The sequence below is a fragment of the Typopeltis vanoorti genome, chromosome 11, assembly GCF_054136105.1.
Source record: "Typopeltis vanoorti isolate ZY-2024b chromosome 11, IOZ_Tvanoo_1.0, whole genome shotgun sequence".
Lineage (NCBI taxonomy): Eukaryota > Metazoa > Arthropoda > Arachnida > Uropygi > Thelyphonidae > Typopeltis > Typopeltis vanoorti.
In genome coordinates, this window is record NC_143559.1 from 70,706,765 (window position 1) to 70,732,106 (window position 25,342).

At 36.3% G+C, this 25,342-nt stretch overlaps 1 protein-coding gene across 3 annotated transcripts in view; it reads left to right on the plus strand.

Moving 5' to 3' along the window:
- Window positions 1–25,342, plus strand: part of LOC150101712 (serine/threonine-protein phosphatase 2A 56 kDa regulatory subunit epsilon isoform-like) — a 261,565-nt gene that overhangs the window by 202,103 nt on the left and 34,120 nt on the right. For all 3 annotated transcript variants that reach the window (XM_090400724.1, XM_090400723.1, XM_090400725.1), the window contains exon 11: window positions 7,112–7,341. In XM_090400724.1, the coding sequence (XP_090256850.1) occupies window positions 7,112–7,341 (230 nt within the window). The remainder of the gene's footprint in view (window positions 1–7,111; window positions 7,342–25,342) is intronic.

Consider the following 25,342-nt stretch of genomic DNA (forward strand, 5'->3'; position numbering starts at 1 on the left):
TCATAATGACTAGAGGAAGAGTTTGAGGCGTGGGATAGTTCTTATATACAGGACAAGAGAAATATATAAGATGATCAGAAACATCAGCAAGAAATGAAGGCCAAATCAGAGAACCATAAAAGATGAAAATAGTGAAATCTTGATGAACACTGAAGAAATAGGAGAGAGAGAAATGGACAAGATACTAATAATTAAGGAATTGACAGCGTACACTAGAAATATAAATTAAAAACAACTTTAATAAATACTTTCCGATATTTCGGCAACGTCACGTTGCCATCTTCTTGAGAACTTAAAATAAAGAACAGGTGCACGCAAGTGCTACATAACAGCAAATGAGAAACGAAGCGAGGAAGCTACCATTTCCGTAACGTCCTGATGGCGCCCCTGGTGGGCTATATTAGGTGTTCTTGGCCTTTGGGCTGAAGTTATGATATATGGCCTGAGTTCATGGTGAATTGAAATAGAGCTGAGATATCGGAAGGAAATTTGGCTTGGATGAGGTCTAAGATATTTTTGAATGGAACATTGGTGAATAAGGGGGGGGTAGACATCAAAACTGGCCATTATGACTGTGTTGGAGTGAGAGGTTTTCTATACTGGCTTTAAAGTGGACTGAGTTTTTTTATGTGTGAAGGTGTGTTGCCAATATATTGTATGAGCACTTTGGCTAAATGTTTGACTAATTTGTATGTCAGAGAATCAATGCCATCCACAATAGGATGTAATGGCACATTTTGCTTATGGATTTTTGGTAGTCCATAATATATCTGGGGGGGGGGGGGTCTAGAGTTAAAAGGTTTTAATCTGTTAGTTACTTCCACAGGCCAAGAGCTAACCTTCTTAAGGAGTGTATGAAGTATTCTGATTTGAGTGCTGGTGGGATCATATTCTATAGGGAGGTAGGTAGAACGATCTAAAAGTAAAGAGGTAAGCTTACCTGTATGATCTGATTGGTTTAGAACATGTGGGGAACCCCCTCACCCGCGGGCGAAATTTCGCCTGCGAGTCTATTTCAATTTGCCCCTTTGCTGATATACTCGTATGTACATGTAAATAAAATTTTATAATAATTTAAATTTATTATAATTAAATTTATTTAAATTTGAATAATTAAATATACAAAACCAAAAATAGCTATATTACATATAATATGATCGTCATACGTCTGGTAAGATATATATTGCACACTACATACACTATATATGAGTTAAAATTTACCAGTCACCTGCGGAAGTTTTTAAATTAGCAATTTTCGCCCTTGATACTAAAAAGGTTCCCCACCCCTGGTTTAGAACAACAATGGCTCTAGGACTGACTCTAGGGCCAACTTCAGTTGCTTTCTTCATCCTCATTTGCTTAGTGTCATTGTCTGCATGCATATATCATTGTTTTATGATCCCTGAAGACATTATTTCCTAAAAAAATTAAAAAGAGTCAAGTGTTGTATTTAGAACTAGTGTTATGTTTGTTTGGCTGCAGTTTTGAGTTGGCTGTTGAGTGCAGTTATTATTTCTTATTTTCTGCTATTCAAGTTTATCCTCATTTTGAGAGTTGCCATTTATGTGCAGGGTGTGTTTTGTATAGTTCCATTGAGAAAGCTGCTGCTTTGTTTAGTTAATGGACATTCCTTACTTTGCAGTCATAACAATGCTTAATGGTATAATCAACATCAAGGCGGGGGGGGGGGGGGGTATTAAACTCTAATGTTTTGCTGGTTTTCTACCCAGCATCATCACAGCACATAGCACTAAGCCAAGCCCTTGGTGTTGGTTATACTGTTAAGCATTATTATGAGGTTGGATATTTCTGGTTTTGAGGTTAGCGTGTTTGGTTCATTCTTCCCATACTTTGATTTTTCTCATGAACAGCATTGTCTTATGCTACCTGTCTGTTTCCAGTGACTTTTCTCTGGGTTGAAGTATCTGCCCCTCTAAATGTGGGGACATTTATTTCTAATGTGATCTTCTGCATGACAGTAAAAGCACTGTGATTAGACAGATGAGTAGAAGATGTATGTTATACCATTTCTGTTGGTATTGATGTCCTTTGATAAGTAGTGAATCATTGTTTGAGAAGTGCATTTGTGCTTATCCCTGGAAATTTCTGATAGTATAAATTCGGGTTTGGTGGTGGCTGCTGACAGAATGTATATTTTTTCAGTTGCAAGCTGTATTTCATGAAGATTCCTCTGAGAAATTGTTGAGATATTTCAGGTAACATGCTTAATATCACTACTTTGGTTGGTGCGAGTGCTGTTGGAACTGCATCTAAGTTATGAGAGTCAATGACAGGCACTTTCTGTATCCAGGATCTTCTTCTTCCTCTGCACGTTTATCCCGCTTCCAATGTTATATAATAAATTATATAATAACACGTCCACATGTTACATTTTGATGCGACTTTTTGTTAGTACAACCACCAACCGGCCTGCCGCTGGAGGGGGGATGTATCTTTTGACTGTAGGAGCGTGTGTTCACCGGGCTTTTTTGCCTGCTTGCGGGATGAAAAACCTCAAATAAACGGGGGGGGGGGGGGGGGAGTTGCTAATCTCCATGCCCAAGACCGGCTAACTTGGCTATGGCTGAGAAAGATCCTTAAGCTCCTCACGTCGTAGACAGGAATCGAACCTAGGACACTCCTTCCCCAGGCATATGGTTGCGAAGCACATAGCCACTAGGCTAACCGCACAGACGCTTTCTGTATCCAGGATGTGTAGCTTAAATACACCTGTACAGTTCCTGTTACATGGGAGGCATCAGTGATGCTTTGTGTGTGTGTGTGGGGGGGGGGGGTGCTTTGGTGTTAATAGGAAACTTGCCAGTTGCCATGGTATGTAACTCTTTTCTGGCAATAGTCACAAGTAAGATATCAAAGTGCAAGAGATGAGAAGGAACCATGCTGTTGAAGTTAAGTTAACCCAGCACTATTGTTAGTAGAAAAAGACTGTCATATATTTTCACTGTACAGATATGCAAACAAGTTTCATGAATGGATGGATGGATCTCAAAATGGAGAAATGAAGTGCATAGAAATGCAAGCGCTTTCTTAACAACCAACATATTAAAAGATAGGAAATGCAGAGCAAAATCAGTGTCAGATATGTGCACTGGTTACATAGATATTATTATTATGGGTAACTCCAGGGAGTCCTTAGACTCATCGAGGGAGGCCCTAAACATCATGTGCACACAACTATATGACATTCTCACATGTCTATCATACCTTGCCTTGAACTCACTCACTCACTGTCATAGCACCCACAACAGAATCTGGCAGCTTATTCCACTCATTTACCACTCTAAAAGTAAAGAAACCAGCTCTAACACCCTTGCTAACCACACTCATTCCCAGCTTCCAAAGTTCTCCCAGTGTCCCCTAGTTCTCCTACCACCAGTCCTCTTCTCAAAAATATCCTCTGAATTAATCCTATAGAAACCCTTTAGCAATTTGAATGTCTCAATCATATCTCCAATTTTCCCCCTATCAACCAATTTCTGCAACCCACAAATCTTCAACCTGTTCTCATAAGGTTCATTCCATAGACCTGCTATCATCTTGTTCACTCGCCTCTGGATCCTCTCCACCTCCTTCCCATCAAGAAGAAACCTAGGTGACCAAATCTGGGCACAGTAGTCGAGATGTGGTCTTATCAAGGCTCGGTACAGAGGTGCAATAACTTGCTTGTCTCTGCTCGTCAAAGTACCCCCTAAACTTCAACTCCCTATCCACCAACACTCCCAAGTCCCTGGCCTCATCAATCTCCTGGAGTACAGTTCCACCAATGTGGTGATATACTGCTGCTAATCTTTTCACCCCAAAATGCATAACCTTACATTTTGTCACATTAAATTGACATCCATTCTCCTTAGCCCAGAACTCCAATCTATCCAAGTCGTCCTGCAAGATTTTGACATTTTCTGCATTCACTATTGCCCTACCCAACTTTGCATCATCAGCGAACAAATGAACCGTTCCTCTTAGATCCTTCCCTATATCGTTAATGAACAAATTAAACAGCAGTGGTTCAAGAACAGAACCCTGCGGCACACCACTAGTCACAGGCCGTCTTTTGTACTCTATTCCTGAATAAACTACTCTTTGATATCTCTCCATCAACCACCCACCTATCCATCTCACCAACCCTATATCCATTCCCATATGTTGCAGTTTACGGATTAGATTTCCATGTGGTATCCTGTCAAATGCCTTAGCCAGGTCCAGCAGTATCACTGTAAATCCATTACCCTTATCCAGTTCAGCCGTCACTGTGTTTATAAAACCTGAGCAAGTTACTGAGGCATGATCTACCCTTCACAAAGCCATGCTGTTCACTATACAGTATCTCATTTTCATCAATCCATTCCTGTATTTTTCCCTTGACAACAACTCCTGATATGCTGATCAGGCGGTCATTTGCAACAGTAGTCTTGGATCCTCCTTTATGCAGTGGAACTATTTTCCGATCTTTCCACACCTTCGGGACTAAACCAGACCCAAGACTCAGATTAAACAACATGGTCATGGGCACTGATAATTCTTTAGCCGCTTCACGTAAGACCCGTGCCGGTATACCATCCAATCCCACAGATGTATTCACATTAAGGTTCTGTAATAGACTATTCACCTAAACTTCATTCATCACAATTCCCATATAAACTAATGGTTCCTTCATTTTTTTAATGTCACCACCTGGATGATATACTCTTGCAAAGTGCTCGCTCAGTAATTCCACTATATCGACTGATTCAGTAACCTCCTTACCCTCGGCATTCCTTAAAATCATTCTGCCATGTACAGGTTTTCTTTTACTTGCAGCATATTGAAAGAACTGTTTGGGATTCTCTTTAGCTTGCATGGCTAATTTCCTTTCATAATCCGCTTTTGCTTTTTTTACCACACTCGTTACCCATCTGGCCTGCACTTTATACCATTTGTGTGCCTGCAGGTCACCTTTCTCTTTAAATTTCCTCCACAGTTCTTTCTTTTTTTTGCAGCTCAAACTTAATGGTGTTATTCATTAAACCCCTATTTGTTTTACTATTCAGACCCTAGGTATACAATCAGCCATAACCTCCTGTAAATGCTCCTTGACCACTTCCGATGCTCTATCAACATCCAGCCCTTGCAGTTTTACATGCCATGGCACTGAACCAAGCAATCTCCTAAACTTGTCATACTTACCAGCAGGGTAATTCCACATATACCCTGTCTTAATCGAAAATTTCTCACATTTAGCCATCTCCCAAGTCAAGACCCAATGATCACTCTCACCAATAGGTGGCAACATGGTCATATTCATTACAGTCAAATTCTCAGATGCTATTACTAGGTCAAGCACCCTCAATCCCCTAGTATTTTCCATTACATGCTGTCTCAGATAGTTATCTTAATTGAATAAAATCCATTTCCTTCCTCACATGTGTCCTCTCCTCCTTCCAATCAATGTTACCATAGTTGAAATCCCCCATAATAATTATCTCCTTCCACTCATTTCATCAATTTGTTTATGCATACTATCTCCACCATCTATTCCATCACCTGGTCTATAGCAGCACCCAACTGTACATTTTGTTCCGTTAGTCTCAATGTCACACCAAATAGCCTCAAATGAGCTCCTTTCACTATCCTGCAATACAAGTTCTATTCTCCTTGGTTGCAGTTCATCAATAACACTCCCTCCCCCATTTTATTCTCTCTGTCCCTCCTGAACACACTATACCCTACACATTCTATCCCAGTAACTATATCATCTTCTGTTTGCCATGTTTCTCTAATGCCAATAACCTGTCGCCAGGAAGAGCCAAACAAGGCCAAAAATTCTTCCTTCTTGTTCCTAATACTCCTGGCATTAGTATACATGAAATGCAGAGGTCCCTTTGTCCCACCCCTCTCTTGATGCGTTATTCTAACTATCCCAATGTGATTTCATGTCCTTAGTACTGATTCGGGTACGTTATATACATTCTTACACTCAACTGTCTCACTGATGTCCGCATATCCACTCCCCCCCCTTTGGTAGTTCTAGTTTCCCTGGTTCTGCACATCCATTTTCACTTCATTCAGCAACACTTTTTCAAGTCTCCGCACACCAAATCCATGTATGTTTTAAATTGGTAGTTACTCACAAACCATGCTGCACTTCTAACTAACATTTGCATGAAATGATTTGAAATGTTTATTTCAAACCATGTAATCTAGATGTACACTTAAGACAAGTGTGACATCACTTTTGGTTGGTTAACAAAAAGAGCAGATGGAAAGCAAGATAAAGAAATAAAAATAAGAACAGCCATAGCTAAAGATCTGCTCAGAAGTTCTGTGAGTATTGAGAAAAAGAAAAGAATGAAAAGAATATTAGTGTGGCCAATTTTCACATATGGAAGTGAGACCTGGATATTCAAGAAGAGAGTAAGCCAACAGATAATGGCCTTTGAAATGTGGTGCTATAGGAGAGCTCTGAAAATCCCATGGGCAGAACATGTGACAAATACAGATGTCCTACAGAGAATGAGAACACAGAGATCTTTATTACAGGAAATGATCCAGAGAAAGATGAGATTGGCAGGACATGTACTTAGAGGTTCAGCAGGACAGAGGATATTAACAGTTTTAGAAGGAAAAATTATGGGAAAAGGATCAAGAGGCAAAAAACGAAGGGCATGGCTTGGAGGTATAAGATCATGGACAGGATCACATGGCTATGCAGAAACAAAAAGAAAAGCCACCAACAGAGAGAACTGGAAGGACATGGTGCTGCAACTTCTCACTGAGGAAGCTACATGAAGAACAAAAAGAGCAGAAAATGAGATTTATATAAATGGATAATTTTCTTGTTTTTAGAATAACTTGAAAGTTTCAAGACTGGGAGAATAATGTTTGGTAATGTTAGTTTAAGTTGGTTGAAATAGATATTAGTTAAGATTGTTAGTATTATCCAAGGAATTGCTAGTGTAATAGATCGTAGAGGTTGTCTTACTGTAACCTAGTTGTATTATCAAAGCAACAGTTTCATAAATTACCAGTCATATATATATATAATGCAACTTATTTTGCTTTATTGTTTTCCACTGAAAAACTGAGATAATAAATGTATAATTATTTGCAATAGGTAGCTGAAAGAGCCTTGTACTTTTGGAATAATGAATATATCCTGAGTCTAATAGAAGAGAATAATCATGCCATCATGCCTATCATGTTTCCTGCTTTATATCGTATATCTAAAGAACATTGGAATCAGACAATAATTGCTTTAGTATATAATGTTCTCAAAACCTTCATGGAAATGAATTCAAAATTATTTGATGATCTCACAGCTTCCTATAAATCTGAAAGACTAAAGTAAGAATGATTAAGACTGTGAAGTCTTTTTATCTTTTGTACTATCACTTATTTGCCTACACTTCATTAGCTGTTCTGTTTTCAGTTAACATTAAATATATTGCTTTTATTCTCTTTTTTCAGGAAATTATTAAATTATCATTTCAGAATATGTCTGGTGACAATATTTTTATATATGACATTACATTGAATTTTGAACCAGATGCTACTTTCACTTTTTTTTTTTTTTACATTATTTTTTTAAGACAATCATTTTGAATTCTATTTGTAGTTTTAGAGGTGTGCTAAACTTGCATAGCCAAGTTACAAGCCTTTCTTTCTAGTCATATTAAGGATCCTTTATAAAAATCAATTTTAAGATTAACTTGGATTGGGAGAATTTTTTTTAAGGTAGGAAAAAAGATGAATAAGTTCTGCTGTTGGCCTAGCATATTAACTTGCCACTGGTTCCAAAATTTTAGGGTTTTCTCATCATAGTGCATTGCTGTTATTTTTTTTTTTTTTTTCACTTTGTCTCTGTAATTACAATTTTTTTTTTACTCAAAGTTTTGGATCTTGCTTATTGATATGAATAGTTCAAATTTCTAGACCCCACAGGAAGGAACCATAGAGCTCATTAGAAGCAAGCAATACTAAGATTACACTAACATCAGCACAGTTACCATAAGCTGCATATCAACTTTCTGCCAGTGCCAAATGCTGTTAGTATTTCCTCTTCAAAAATTCATTATATTTTGTTTTGTCATTCCAGTTACAAACTTTTTTTAGTAAAGGATCCAGAATCAATTTATCTTGTTAGTATATGGATAAATAATTCTTTTATACATAGTATCTGCAAGATATCTCGCCACACATTATCTCATATGAGCTTCTGAAGAAAAATTAGTTTACACCTATAAAAAGTGGCTTGTAGTAACTATGGTTAATGTTGATGTGACCTTGGCACTGCTTGCTTATGATGAGCTAGATTCTCCCTACATGAGTTTGGAAACTTGGAACCAGTAATTTAAACATTCATGCTCTGAAATCCTGTTTAGTACAACTCAGATGTTGGAATTTTTGTATTTATTTAATAAGTCTATTACATTACTTTTTATTTATTCACTTGTAAAAAGTATTTAGCTGTATTTCTCTGTACTTACTCCATACACCCAGCTTCCTATTCCCCCATTTGAAATACTTACATCTACTAAACATTATCATGTAGTTGGCTACAAATTTCACTGAGATGATTCCTAGTTGGCTCCTGAGTTTAGATGGCCCACTGCAAATTCTCATAGTTGGCAGTGAAATTGTTAAAAAAAAAAAAAAAAGTTATCTTTATGTATACTTATTTGGTTTGTAATTTTATATTTGGTTAGCCACTTCTTTTGCATTAGGAGTACAGAGCTGAAATAAAATCAGAGACAATACAGAGAAAAATATAAGAAAGCTGTGTAAATGTAGCTAAATAAAACTCATGAAAAAAGTCTTCGGTAAGAACGTGGAAGATAAGTATTATATAAAAAAAAAAGTGTCAAAATGTTCTGGAAGCTTAGAAATTGAGGGAAAAAGTACTGTAAAAGGAATCAGATGATAAAGTGTGACATAAAAACTGAGGATAGAGATATTCTGGATGTAAGTAATTATTTTGAAAGATGGCCAAATGAAATAAGCAGTAATAGAACATTGGTAGAAAATATTCAAAAGGAATGCAGTCAGGAGTGCATATCAGTACTTGAGGTTGAAAAAAACCATCACAAATCTGAAATGTGATGAGGTAGCTGGAATGCTCAAATATGAAGGTATAAAAGTTTTTACAGTGTTTGCACTGCATAATTCAGAAGGTTAAATTCCAGATGATTGGAATAGTGCTCTCATATCCGACTGTGAGAATTGCAGAATTTATATATTGAGTTCCAGATAAGTCTGGTACAAGCATACTGAAGAAGAGACTAAGAAAAATTGTGGAAGAGAACTTCAACAAGTTGAGTTTAGGCCAAATAGGGGTTGCAAGAATCGGATTTCCACTTTTAGACACCTAGTTGAGAAATCGTGGGAATACAATAAGGATCTGTAATCATATTTTGCTTTGTAGATCTGGAAAATATAAGTATCAATGGAAAAGAAATGAAACTGGCAGAAAAAATGTAGAAGCACCATATCAACATAATTGTTCTTAAAAACAGGTGAGGTATTTATAAATAATAGCTACAAGATGTTATATTCAGGCAATAATGAACAGTAAAAGAGGGATAACTATAGTATTCAACACTAATGGGAAGATGATCTTGAATTGCAAGCAAACATCCAAATGACAAATTATAGTATGATTATGTATGATGAGAGTTGCTTGTGCCTGTGGTCCAGCAGGTTTTACTAAGATAGTAGCAGATTTTTAAATTAGAGAAGTCAGCTGACATAAAGGAAACATTTCTTGTTGGAGATCTGAACAGCAGACTGAGAAATAAATACCAGATATGTCAATGTTTTGGACTTTTGTTTAAGACATATACTAGTCGTTACTAATAAAAAATACAGTTTACTATGTTCCAATATAAAAATATGCAAATGTTCACACGAAGAAAAGACAAAAAATAAGAAAAATCTCATTGACTGTGTTATTGCTGACGGCAATATCATCTTGCTCAGAACCAAGAGTATAGAAGGCATTTGAAATAGGAATGGATCACTGTTTAAAGGGAATGTCATAATGAAAAGTGTGTAAGAAAGTTTTAAAAAGAAACAGCAGCTTTCAAACGAAAGAAGGGACCAAACCTACCTTGAGATTTGTTGGCAGACTGAAGAGAACATTGATTCAGCAATGAGGCATAGTGAAGTTGTATGCAAGGATAGAAAATCAGGACTCTGTAGTAGGTTGACTCAGTTAAAGAGGCAATCAGGGAAAAGAATAAAGCATATTGAAAGTTCCTTGCAAGCAAGTTAACATGTGCTCTTAAGAGAATTCAAAGAAAAATGTATAAGAAATTGAAGCAATGTGTATATGTAGCAAAAGAAGTCATGGAAAGACTTTAGTAAGAATATTGAAGAAAATATCAGGCAGGTGCTAGATGTTCTGGAGGCTGTTGAAAAGTTCAGAAATAGGGAGGAAAAAAGTACAGTAAAAGATGACATGAAAACTAAAGATAAATTACTCCAGACATCCAGAATATCTTTAAAAGATTGTCTGTCACTTCTTATCTCGTTTAAGTAGTAGTAGTAGTAGAAAAGTATGCAAGAGAAATGCAATCAGGAGTACATATTAAATACTTCAGGTTGGAAAACCCCCATCAAAAACCTGAAATGTGATCAGCTGGAATAGATGACATTAGACCAAAAATGCTCAATTATGGAGGTCTAAAAGTTTTACAGTGGCTTTAATATGTAATTCAGAAGGCCTGGACAGAAAGTCAAATGATTGGAGGAGTTCTCATAGCACCATTATATAAAAAAGGAAAATAAAAAGGGATAGGCTAAGAAAAAATTGTATAAGAGAAATTTTGAGGAGTACAAGCTGTGTTCTCATGCCAGACTGGAGTTGTCAGGATCAGATTTTTATTTTAATACACACATAGTCGCGAAATAGGAATATAACAAGGATATGTATTTAAGTTGTGTAGATCTGAAAAGACATATAACAAGATGTCAAGAGAAACACTGTTCAGAACCATAATTATGTGGCATAAATAAGACATTATACAGAGCAATTCACAGTCCATATTTAAGTTGTAAATCAACATTTAGAATTGAATGAGGTATGAAGATGGATGTAAAATCATGTGTAATATGAGGATGTTCACCATCTACATGAATCACATTATGAAAGAGAGTGACATATTATTAAAATTGGAGATGTTTATCTCAGCTCTTTACTTTATGCAGATGATGTTGTACTTGTGTACAAAGTCTGTAAGATTCAGTATTTGGCTGTAACAAATTGGTATGAAAATCATTAAAAAAAACATACTATGAAAATAATTCAGCTGTATCCTGAATGAAAATCCTATAGAACATTTCAGCTATTTAGGCACAATTTTTAGTGAAGACAGTAAATTAAATATGGAGTCATTTGAATAAACTCTTGTAATGAGGGAGAATTAGTCAAAACACTAAGCTGATTGCATACAAGACAGTTTTGTTCTTATGGAAATCTGAGAGTTGGGTTAGAAAAAAAACAGATTGATAGAAAACTAGAGACAAATTAGATGTGAGAGTTCTAAGAAACATTAAGGAAATGAATGAATGGTATGAATGGCAGAATGAAAAGATTGGAAAAAAATTGGATTTTGTTAAAATGAAGAATGTGGAGTAGAGTGAATCTATGATGTGGTTACTTAAACACAATGATAGAGGAAATGCAGGAAAAAGAACTGACACAGAGAAAGACATCGATCCATAATTTATATGGATTGATGCAGTTGGAAGTGTGTCATCATCAGGAGTCATTGAACTTCTAGGGAATCAAGGGCTCATCCAGAAAAGTTATGCATCACCAATACCAGCTGTCATACTTTATCTTAAACTGATTCACACTAGATGCACCCCCACTTCAATAGGCAGATTGTTACACTCATTCACTGCTCTGTGAGAGAAAAATATAGCTCTTACCCCTTTCTTAACTGAACAAACTTAACCTCCATGGATGTCCTATGTTCTCTCCCTACCTACCATATAACAAAAAATTTCATCAGATGGTGTCCTATAATACCCTTTCAGAAGTTCATAGACCTGTATCATATCATTCCACTCCTCCTGTTTACCAGGGTCTGCATTCTATAATCCCAATATCATCTTTATCCCCTCTGAACTCAGGAGACCAAATCTGCACACTTAATAAACTGAAGATGCAGTCATATCAAGGCCTTGTAAAGAGGCAAAGTGACCCCCTTATCCTTGCTGCCAATGTTCATTTCAATATTGCAATTATCCTCTGCGTTGTATTTGCAATTTTTGGTTTGTGACCTTTGAACTTCAACTTTCTATCCACCGTAACTCTAAGATCTCTAGCCTTATCAGTTACTTCAAATATAGTCCACCAATCTTATATGCCATTGGAAATCTCATCCCACCAGGAACCTTTTTCCCCTCAACTGTAACATTTGCTCACTTTTCCAGCATATTCCAATAATTCTGTTGGTGCTGGATATTATTATCATCCCAGATTTTTCCACCTAACATTATCAGCAAACAGTTGAATAACTTAGATTCTTCCCAATATTAATATACATTGAACAACAATGGCCCAAGGATTGATCCCTAGGATACACCACTGGTCACCTTTAAATCTGGCAGATGCATACCCACCATCTACCACTTTTTGATACCTATCCATCAACTATCCACTTATCCAAGTGAAGAGTGTCTTCCAGTCCCATATATTCCAGTTCATGCAACAGTCTTAGCAAATACTTTAGCAAAGTTCAATATTATAGAGTATTATCCATTCTCTCTCTATCTATCTCAGCTGTAACATTATTATAAAATATGAGCAAATTGCTAAAACATGACCTCCCTTTAGTAAACCCATGCTGTTCCTTATGGCTCTGAAAACTTCACCACTACTCTAGAGATACTGATAGGTTTATAGTCAGGCACATCAATTTTTTTCTGCATCACCTTTGTACAGTGGAACTATTACACATTCTTTCCATTCCTGTGGTATCTCCCCTGAGGTGAGACTCAAGGTCCTAGCCAGTTTGGCTGAACATTTCTTTAGCATACATGCTGATATTCTATCTGTCGCTATTGCTGAATTCTTATCTAGGTTATGCAACAGTTCTTCAACCTCATTCTCATGCACCTCTATCTCTTCATCCAATGTAGTAGTAGTAATAGTAGCATTTACCATGTTACAAATGCCTGGTTTATATATCTTAGCAAAGTGATCACTCATTTATTTAACAATCTCATCAACTTCTGACACAAGAGTGCCATCTTCATTCAGTAAAGTTATTCTTCCACATTCATTCTTTTATCTTTAGCCTGTGCTGTCAATTTCTTTTCCCACTCTGATTTAGCTTTCTGCACAATGCTTGTAATTTTTTTTTTTTTTGTCTGAGTTTTATATATTTCATAACTCCTCTCATGATATTTCTTCCATGTCATCTTCTTATGGATCTCTTGCTTAATAAGGTTATTATACATCCATTTCACTTCCATCCTATTTGTTTTTATTGAACTCTAGGAAAAAAGTGCTTCATTGAGGCATTATTCAGATACCTTTTTCAAAGATTCCCATACATTACTGATATATTTCCCATTTGGTAACTGATACCACTTGACCAAAGATGGTATTCACCTCAGTTTGTCATAATTTCCAGCTTTATAGCTCAGCTTGTAACATGTCCTATTTGGAACATGCTTATAATTTTGCCTTTTTACAGGGTCTTGATAAGACCTCACTTGGACTATTGAGTGTAGGTCTGGTTTCTGCGATGATCCAGATAAAGTGGAGAGAGAGTACAAAGAAGATTGTTAAAAATTATATTAGAATTGTGGAATACTGATTAAAGACAGATTATGGATTTGTAGACACTGACAAACAGGAGAAAGAGAGGTGATATGATTGAGACTTACAAACTTCTGAATGGGTCATACAGGATATCAGTAGGTGGAAGTTTTTATTTTATAAAGGGTGGGAAAAGGAAGGGAGGGGATCCTTGGAAGTTGAGAATGAATACTGTCAAGAAGAGGATGAGAGCTAGATTTTTCTTTCATAGAATGGTGTGTGATTGGAATGGATTGCAATTGGATGCTGTGTGTGCATGTAGTGTAAATGAATTCAAGAACAGGTATGACAGCTTGTGTGGGTGGTATATGGTCTCCCTCAATGAGTGCCTGACTCCCTGGAAGTCTCTTAATAATAATAATTAGCTACTTCCTGTGAAAGTACAGTATGATCATTGCCAACTGTGGAGGTAAAATAATCATGGTCTTATAAACTAAGATTACTTCTGACACTGATCAGTCTGTGACCTAAACTTCCTTCTTTCTCATGCTGCTTAAGGAATGTGTCTCTCAATAACTCAGTAAATTCTTCTTCATTCTCATGGGATTTGTCTTCTACCCAATCAGTGTTCATATAATTTATAATTCATAATGATTACACGTTTAGTACCATCAGGGTAATTTAGCAATGCACTTCTTCGTCACCAGCAGCTGAACTGCCAGGTCCATAGCAACACCCCTCACTATATATTTCATCCTCCTAGCCTCCTCCGCTGCACACCAGATAACCTTGAACTCGCAACTACTTCGGACATTATTGCCATTATTGTTTTCATGAGTTTCTATCCTAACTGGACTTGTGTCATGTGATATCGTTAGTGTACTCCCCCCCCTCTCTCTCTCTTCTGTCATTCCTAAAGATACTATACCCTTTACTTCACCGTTTCCCAAACTTATGGATGTCAAGCCCCCCCCCTTCGAAAAATTAAAATATTTCACGGCCCTCCATCGAAAAAAAAAAAAATATTATTATAATATTTATTGTATTTATATTCAATGCATTTTATATTCAAGATTTTGCATTTGTAAGCTTTTTTTTGTGCTTCTTATCAATACCTTTGAAATGAAACTCATATGAATAAGCATATATTTACTAATATTCATTAAGTGCCGAAATGCGCAGGAAGCAAAATTTGTGAACTAATTTTGTGAACTAAAAAAATAACAAAAGAAATAATAATTAATAAAAATTAAATGCGTTTCTTTTAAGATTAAAAAAAAAAGAACTATCATCATCAAATTCCTGACATGTACCCTCAAGGGGTGTACAGGATATGATAGCACTACATGAAAAATTTACATCATTACTAACTTCCTATCTACAATTTTCCTCCAAATCAGTCTGTTACTTGTCAAGACTCCAACATTATCAGATCTTATATTTCTATCGTCTAAGGCACTTTGAACCATATCAATCCACCTATATCTTGGTCTTCCTCTGGGTCGTTTTCCTGCCAACCTGGCAGAAAACACTTGTTTTGCTAATCTTTCCTCACCCATTCGGTTTAAGTGACCATACCACCTGACATTAGCTCTGCATTCCTGGAATTGACAATGTTAAGTTCTTTCCTAATATCCTCATTTTTTAATATGATATTGCCATTGACGCCATCTGTTCACGCCTCTCATCTTTCTCAGGACTCTCATATCTACAGTCTCTAGTCTTTGGTCAAGCGTTTTACTTCTGACCTAGCTCAGATCCATAAGTTAGGATCATTTAACAGCCATTCATACCATTCCATAACAGCTGAAGCTTTGTGGCAGGGAGCATTGTCGTCTTAATAGTAACAAGTATCCGTTCCATAAAAACTGTAGGCAGCACCTGGTTATCCAGAATATCAACATACTGAGCTGCCTTTGTGGAACCATGGACAATGACAGTGGTCCCACTCCAAATCAGCTGAGTGCACCACACCCACATCCTGCCACCAGACTAGAAACAGGTCCTTGATTCATTGCTCCAGAGTACCGTTTTTCCACTGGTCAACTGTCTAGTTCACAAGCTCCTTGCACCAGACCAGGCGAGCCATCTGGTTTGTTTGTTGTTGTGATGTTTAGCTTGTGTGCCGCTGCTCTTCAATGGAAACCCAGTAAATGGAGTTCTTTTTGCAGTATTAGTGCTGACATGGTGTTACTGGCGCTCTGGAACTCATGATGGATGGTCTGTGCCAATTGTAGCCAGGTTTGAGTGCCACCCGTTTTAACATCATCCTGTCAGTCATTTTCAGCAGCTGCCCTCAGTGTTTTCCTCCACTAGTGATGCCAGAACATCTCCATTTGTTGATCACATCACCAACTGTTGATTTTGGATGCTCCAGTTGAATGGCAATGGCATGTGACAACACATGATGCCTCCCTCAAAGTCACAGAGTTCATGTAGTGTTGCCATACCAGCTGTATTCAACTGCTACAATGAAAAACTGTTACACCAGTTTTTATGTTATTAACAAATCTGGAATGTCCCATAAGTTCAAATAACAGGGGTGTCCAGACAATTATTGGTAGATAATGTACATGGATCACACTATGAAAAAAAAAAAGTTTTTCGTGTTATTCTCAGCTCTACTTACAAATGATGTTACATTCTTAAATATAATACAAGTTTGCAGGATTCCTAAATTGATAACTAAACTGAATAAATGCTGTAATATATTATATCATTGATGAAAATTAGTAATAAAAATCCAACTGCATTCTGAATGGAGAACCTATAGATCAATGAGAGTCAGGGAAACCAGATCATGGGAGGAATGGGGAACAATGTGTGTTAAGTTCAGCTATGGTAATGATATGAATGTCATTTAGCAATGACATAACACTTTGGGTTTGGAATTTTTCAGTTTATTTGGGGTGGGAATAGGGAGGGAAAGTTGTACAACAGGATCAAGCAGGCTGTAGATCTAAGTATAAGAAAAAGTCAGGTGGAAATTTGTTACATCTATACACAAATGCCAGGAGCAACAGCAACAAAAAAAGCATGAGTTTATTACTTTATTGAATATACTGTGGCCTAAGATTGTTGGCATTAGTAAAACAGATTTGTACTGGGATCAAGTAAAGCAGCGCTTCCCAAACTGTGTGCCGCAAGTTTTGTTGCAGAAAAATGTTTGGGAAGTAATGAAAATGAATTTAAAATGTTTTAAGACTAAGTAGTTCTTGGCAAATACCTGTTGGATTTCTGCTCAGGACATGGACTAGTTATTACTAACAACATGTTCCATCATAAAAATGTGCACAAATTCACATGGAGAGAAGAGGCAAGGAATAAGAAAAGTCTCATTGACTATGTTATAGTTGATAGTGATGTTTTCTCCCTGATGCAGGACACCAGAGTGTACAGAGGATTTGAAATTGGAAGTGATCACTATTTAGTCTTTAGCAGGATAAAATTGAATTTCATATCGATAAGAATAACATGTAAGAAAGTTTTAAAGCGAATAAAAGTTGAGCTGCTCTCAGATGTGAACTGTAGACTAAAATACACAAAGATTATTGAAGAAAAAATGAGAGTTTGAGAACAGGAACCAAACCTTGGAGATTCAGTGGCAAGCCTTGAAGAAAACCCTGATTGATTCAGCCAGAGAAGCATGTGGTGAGGTTGTCTGCAAGGATAGAAAAATCAAAACTCCATGGTGGACACAGGAAGTTAAAGAGGCAGTGAAGGAAAAGAAGAAAGCATGTCAAAAGTTCCTGGCAAATAAGTCAGTTTGTGCTCTTACAGAATACAGAGACAAATGTAAGAAAGCAAAACACTGCATAAAACTAGCTAAACAAAAGTCATAGGAGGACTTTGGCAAGAACATTGAAAATAAATATCAAGAAGGTGGTAAGATATTCTGGAGGTTGTTGAAGAAGATTAGAAATGGAGGAAAGAGTGCTGTAAAAGGAGTTAGAGATGATAAAGGTAACATGAAAACGTTAGAAAAAGATATCCTTGAAGTATGGAGTAATTACTTTGACAAACTGCAAAATGAAACAAGCAGTGATGACAGCACAGTGGTAAAAAACACTGACCAAGCATGCAGTCAGGAATACATATCCATACTTGAAGTAGAAAAAGCCATCAAAGGCTTGAAATGTGGAAAGGCAGCAGGAGTAGATGATATTTGACCAGAAATGCTCAAGTATGGTGGTATAAAAGTCTTACAGTGGCTGCACTGCATAGTTCAGAAAGCCTGGACAAAAGAATGAATTCCCGATGATTGGAGTAGAACTCTAATAGTACCCATATATAAAAAGGGAAATAAAACTGAATGTGAGAATTACAGAGGTATTTCCCTACTGAGTGTTCCTGGCAAGATCTACGCAAATATACTTGAGAAACGGTTAAGATGAATTGTGGAAGAAAGGCTTGGTGAAGAACAAGCTGGATTCAGGCCAAATAGAGGTTGTCAGGATCAGATCTTTACTTTACGACAAATAGTCGAGAAAGCATGGGAATATAACAAAGATCTGTATTTAAGTTTTGTCAATCTGGAAAAGGCATATGACAAGGTGCCAAGAGAGAAGCTATTCAATACGCTACAGTTATATGGTGTCAATGGGGCATTATATCAAGCAATACTTAGTCTTTATTTGAGTTGTAAGTCAGCAGTTAGAATTGAAGGAAGAAGAGGAAGATGGTTTAATGTTAAATCTGGTGTGAGACAAGGATGTATATTATCCCCTCTGTTATTCATTATCTATATGGATTACATTATGAAGGAAAGCGGTATTAAACATGATATCAGAATTGGAGATGTTAATGTCAGCTCTTTGCTTTATGCGGACGATGTTATACTTCTAAATAAATCTGCTACAAGTTTGCAAGATTCTTTGACTAAATTGAATAACTGTTGTAATAGATATGGTATGAAGGTCAGCATTGACAAAGACAATGAAAATAGGTAGAATTGTTGAAAATGTCAACTGTGTTGTGAACGGGGAACTGGTGGAACACGTAAAACATTTCAGCTACTTAGGCGAACGATTTTTAGTGAAGATGGTAAATTAAATATGGAAATAGACAACAGAATCAACAAAGCTGGTATGGTAGGCAGTCAATTGAATAAGTTCATATGGAATAAGAGAGAAATTAGTCAGAACACTAAATTAGCTGTATACAAGACAAGACAGTGTTCAAACCAGTTTTAATTTATGGATCTGAGACTGTCCTGACCTCAACCTCTGGGACGAATTAGAGTGGCGATTAAGGTTCAGAACAGCATGTCCTTGATGTGTCACTGTACTCAGTTGCTTTGATGGAAGAATGCAGAAAAATTCCACATGATGTCTGCCCCACATTGCTGGAAACTCCCTCAAAGGATGCAGGAGGTGATCAAAGCCAAAGATGGACGTATCTGATATTAGGGTTTGCTTGCTAATACCAGTTGTAAATTGCTAGTGTCTAGACAATTATTGGTTGATAAATAACAATGGAGATACATCTGATTTATCATCAAACAGTCTTCCTCTACCTCCTCCTCCTCCAGTTCTGAGTGACCCAAATTAGACTTTGTATTGCTCAATACAGTGTGTCATTCACACCATATAATTGTAACATTTTGAACAGCTTTTTCTCTTGGAACCTTGTCTTGTGCCCTTTCCAGATATATAAAACTTAAATACAGATCTTCATTATATTCCCTTGATTTCTCAACTATTTTTAAAGTGAACATCTGATCCTGACAACCCATTTGACCTGAATCCAACTTGTTCTTCTCCAAGTTTCATTTTAACAATTTTTCTTAGGCTCTTCTCAAGTATTCTTGCATAAATCTTACCTGGAACACTCAGTAGAGCAAAGGAGATCTCATAATTTTATTTCCCTTTTTATAGATGGGCACTATGAGCTCTCTGCTCTATTCATCTGGAATTCAACCTTCTGGTTTATGCATTACGTAATTCAGCCTTCTGAATTATGTAATGTAGCCATTGTTAATTTTTTTTACCTCCATATTGAGTATTTCTGGTTGAATAACATCTACTCCAGCTGTAATTTCATGTTTTGAGGTTTTTCATGGCTTTCTCTACATCTAATATTGATACTGTTACCAAAGTCATCTCAAAACTTTTATTTAGCTACTTTTACAGACTGTTTTCTTTCATGCATCTCTCTCTCTCTCTCTCTGCATTCTCTTAGAACATCCACTGACCTGTTTGCTAAGAACTTTCAGTATGCTTTCTTCATTTCCAGGACTGCCTCTTTCACTTCTTAGTACACCATGAAGTTTTGATTTTTCTATCCTTGCAAACTTAAAAATGAAGTGGTTTGATAACAATAGTGAAGTGTTGGAGAGTGTGCCACTGAGTCTCCAACATTTACTATTGTTTTCAAACCACTTTGTTTTCTTTTCCAATAATATTTGTATATTATAGGAAGTGTATCATGCTTGAAATATATAATCTAACAATATTGGAAGCTCAACAAAGAACATGCTGATTGGAAGAAATTCTTTAATAAAGTTAATAATGATGTAAACTTATCATATAGTACTATCATAATTTCCTGTACATCCCTTCAGGACACACATCTGGAATTTGATGAGAAAAAAATTCAATTCTGCTTACACAGTGCTTCTTTTTGCCATTTTTGATATAAACTCTTTAATGTGGTTCCCGGCCACAAAAGATTATTAGTAAACCTATAGTATATTTGCACCGTGGGTGGGCTAAGGTTCCTTCCCCATTTTTATCAGTATTATATATTTTTTGTAATTATTTTATTTATTTTTACATAGTCCAGAACTTTTTTTTCTTTTTTTCAAGACACTACAGTGTTCCAATTTTGTTAATATAGTCTTCAGTATGTATAAAGAATGCCTGATATTCGAGAGTCACTACCTGTTAAGTAAGACAAACAAAAATAATGAATGACATTTATAAGTGTATCAGAACATAAATTATACACTAATTAGATAGTGTATTTGGTATTCTACAAGAAGCATGTTTGCCTAAACGCCACCTGTGAAAAGTACTGTCACTTCACTTTGAAAAGGAAGCTGGATTAAAGAGAATTACCTTGTTAGCATAAGCTACCCAATCTAATTGGATTGATTTTTTTTTTTTTTTGATATATATATATATATATATATATATATTTATTTATTTCATCTTCTTTCGTGAAAATTGAGAGCATGCTAAAGGTGTGGGTATGTGAAGGGTTTTGGAAAAATTGGTTAGGGTTTGCATTCAGAAATGGGTTGACATTGAATCTCTACTTTGCAATGAACAGCTTGGGTTTACTAAGGGAAGGTCATGTTTTACCAGCTTGCTCACATTTAATGTTAACCATTGAACTAGACAAGGGGAATGAACACACCATGGTACTTCTGGATTTTGCTAAGGCTTTTGAGAGAGTACAACATAGAAGACTATTGCATAAATTGAAGAAGATGGTTTTGGATTATAACATATTAGTTAAGAGGATGACTGACTGACAGATATCAAAAAGTGATATAAGGGGCAGTGAGTCTGCAAGATTTAAGGTAACCACTGGTGTGCCACAAAGATTAATCCTTCGTCCACTGTTATTCAATCTGTACAGTAATGATATTGGGAAGGATTTGACAGGCAGCATACAGCTATTTGCTGATGATGCAAAGATAGGTAGGTAATCAGGAATGCTGCTGATATGCAGTACAGGGTGTCCACATTGGACCTGCCTAGTTTCAAACAATGGTAAAAATTTGAAATACAGAAATATGTAAGGTTTAGGTTGTTCAAACAAGTTTCATCCAGAATTTTTTTTTTTTTTTATAAAAAGTTGGTAAGTGTTCCTTCTCATTTGTACAATTTTGATACCATGGCTCATACACTTAAGAAGTAGCAACACGTTAAACTAGGGAGGTCCAGTGTGGACACCCTGTACTTGCCGAACGGTTTGCATAGGCTAGAATTGTGTGCATGAGAAAATTGGATGTCAGTTCAATGTCAGTAAATGTAAAGTCATGCACTTTGACGTGATTAGATATCCAATGTCACATTATATCAGTGGGAAAAAATTGGTTAGGGCTTGCATTCAGGAAAAACTGATCTTCCAATCATGCTCACTTCTTGGAGTGTTAGTAGATCGCAAGTTGAAGTTCAGGGTTCATTTAGCAAAGACTGCAAATACAACTCAAAAGATAATTGCAATGCTGAAATTAACTTTAACATGTAAAGATAAGGATATCATTTTGCCTCTTTACAAGGCCTTGATATGACCTCACTTGGGTATTGTGCACAGGTCTGGTCTCCTGGTTTCTGTTGTGATTCTGATATAGATGAGAGAGTGCAAAGGAGAGCATTAAAAATGATATCAGGATTGTGGAATACTGATTATGAAGACAGATTGAGAATTTGTAGACTGCAGACACTAGCAAACAGGAGAAAGGGGGTGATATGATTGAGATGTACAAACTTCTGAAAGAGCCATGCAGGATTTTGGTTGATGGAATTTTTCCTGTTATGGAGGGTGGGGAAATGGACAAGAAGGCATCCTTGGAAGCTGAGAATGAATTGTGCTAAGAAGGGGTTGAGGACTATATTTTTCTCTCATAGGGTGGTGCATGATTGGAATGGATTGCTATTGTGGTATGTGCAAGCAGTGTGAATGAATTCAAGAATAAGTATGATAGCTGGTGCATGTGGTATGTGCCTCCCTTGATGAGTCCCTGACTCCCTGGAGGTCTCTCTTAATAATAATTAATGGGTCTATAGATATAATAATAGTAATAATTACATTAGTTATTCTGATATTATCCACACAGAATGAAACTGATGCCCTGAATAAAATATTAATTTTCTGACTTGTGTTTATAAAATTCAATAATTCATCATCAGTCTTCACCAAGTATCATACTCTTTTGTTTATTTGAAATAATATCCCTTTTTGTAGTTTAAGAATTGATTACCACATATTAGTATTATGTAGGCATTCCCATGGAGTTTAAAAACTTATTGCATGAAGCCCACCCTAATTGTTATTCTTCAGTGTATCTTATAACTCTCTTTAACACACATTCATCCAAGTCCATGTCCTGCACGTGCTGTGCATTAGGCAGAAGTTTGCTAGACCTTATGTGTTATATCTACCATGTCTGCAGGTGTTGCATTCTTTAAAGTTATGAAAAAAAAAATCATTTTTTTATTATACATTGCAGAAATTGAGTTTTTTTTTTTGCACTTACAGTAGTACATTTGTGAAGTATGTATGTTTAGTGGAATTTTGATTTTATGATTGCAGAATGCATGATATACAAAAAGAACAAGGGAAAACGAAGGCAATCATTAGTTTCAATCAGTAGTTTGTTTTCTGATTTATATTTAGTATAGTAAGATCAAAATGTATAAGTTTTTAATTTAATAAAAAAAGGTTGCTTTGAGAAAGAAGGCTTTTGGACTCCTTCGAATACAAAATTTGCATGTGTTCAAATTATCAGTCACATTGCCCTTGTAATGATTTTGTATACTGGTGCTGAATGCCAACATTAGCTAAGGGGAGAGTTTCCATTGTTATGCCCTTCCCCTAGTAATTGAAAATAAACATGTACCAAAATAGCACCATAGTCATTGTTACTTTTTTTATAAATTTTTTTATCAATTTAATTTACAAAAGAAAAGTCTAAATCCTGTTGTGATATTTTATATAGTTCTGTATGAAGGGCACATCAACAGGTTTCAGAATGCAAATTTTGCATAAAGTTTCATATCTTATTCCACTCTGTTTTATTCCAAGTGATTTCAAAAAAAAAAAAAAAGCAAGACTTATTGGAAGTGAACTTCAAAAACTAAAAGAAGTCCTTTCTTTCTTCAGGAAGAGAATAGAAGGATAAGATGTGACATAAGATAAAATTATCCTGAGAATTTCTAACTATCAATTAATTTGAAATACATTGTGTTAGGAAACTGTAGAGTATTTTCTGCTACAATGAACCATTACTTTGTTTTATTTGTCTGTATAGTATTGGCTAGAGAAGATTATTCACTATACATAGCTACATTCCAATCTTCTGAAAGTATAGATGGCTGAGGGAATAAAAATGCTGCTTATTTCAAAATGCATACAAATGAATTTATCTGTTTTCAAGAGGAATACTTCTAGAAATTGTCTTAATTATTGCTGACTTTATATCCTGAAAACAATATTTTTACATCTACCTAGCTTTGGTTTCAATATGTCTTCTTATACAGGATGTCCCAAAATTCACGCAAGAAGTAATTTTGATAGAAAACACAGGTTTTTAATTAAAAATTGTAATTTCTTATTAATTTATAAAGTATACAGTATAGGGTTATGCATGGAATAGCATATCGGGTAAATGGCCTCCACGGCTTTGCTGGCACATATGCACTCTTTTGTCGAAATTTTCCATGACCGTTTTGCATAAATGTGGATGAATTTCGTTGATAAAGTGCTCAATTTCCTCCTTCAAGGCGTGGGCTTGTTGGCATAAACCTTAGACTTCAAAAAAAAACCAAAGAAAAAAGTCCAACGGCATTAAGTCACATGATCTGGGCGGCCAATTCTGATCACCAAAACGGAAAATTACACGACCAGGAAATGACTCATGCAGTAATTGAATTGTTTCTCAGGCTGTATGGCATGTGGCACCGTCTTGTTGAAACCACATGTCGTCCACATTCATATCTTGCAATTTAGGCACAAAAAACTGGATTATCATGTCGCGATAGCGAGCACCATTAACTGTTATTGCCTTACCAGCCGCATTTTCGAAGAAGAATGGACCGATGATGCCTCCAGCCCAAAATCCGCACCAAACAGTGACACGTTGTGGATGCATTTGTTTCTCAACAATCACTCGTGGATTTTCTGAATCCCAAATGCGACAATTTTGTTGATTAACGAAGCCATCAAGATGAAAATGAGCCTCATCGCTGAAGATGATTTTGTTCGAAAAATAAGCATCCAGTTGTTGTTGTTCCATAATCCATTCAACGCTCTCTTCGCTGTGTGTGGTCATTTTTAATAACCCTGAACTGTCAGCTGTCATGCTGTTTTTTTTTTTTTTTTTCGTTGGCAACACTTTACCGCACAAATGGCGCTAAATTTAAATCTTGCGTGAATTTTGGGACACCCTGTATATCCTAAAAGAAAAAGAACAAGTTGATAAAACACTGGGTCAAAGGTTTTTAAGATATGTTCTTTCTTGTTGATCATATCAGTTACTTTAATATAATTTTTATTCTTGGTATTTATTAGAACTTTCCAGATCCCTCCCCCCATGTAAGTGCACATCTCAGTTTGTGGTGTACCTAATTTACAAAAAGAAGGTACAAATTATTGCCAGGCCTGGTTGGCCGAGTGGTTAGCATATCCGCTCTCCAGCCAAAAGGCTGCGGGTTCAAATCCTGCCGTGGGCATGGATGTTTGTGATTGTCTGTGGAAATACTAGTGGTGGTGGTCATTGGTAGATGGCGTTGGCGTAGTTAATGGATTGAGTGGTGGAGACAGAGTTGTACAGCAGGTGCCCTCCCTCGATGAGTCTTTGAACTCCCTGGAGGTGTCAAATAATAATAATAAATTATTGTTTCG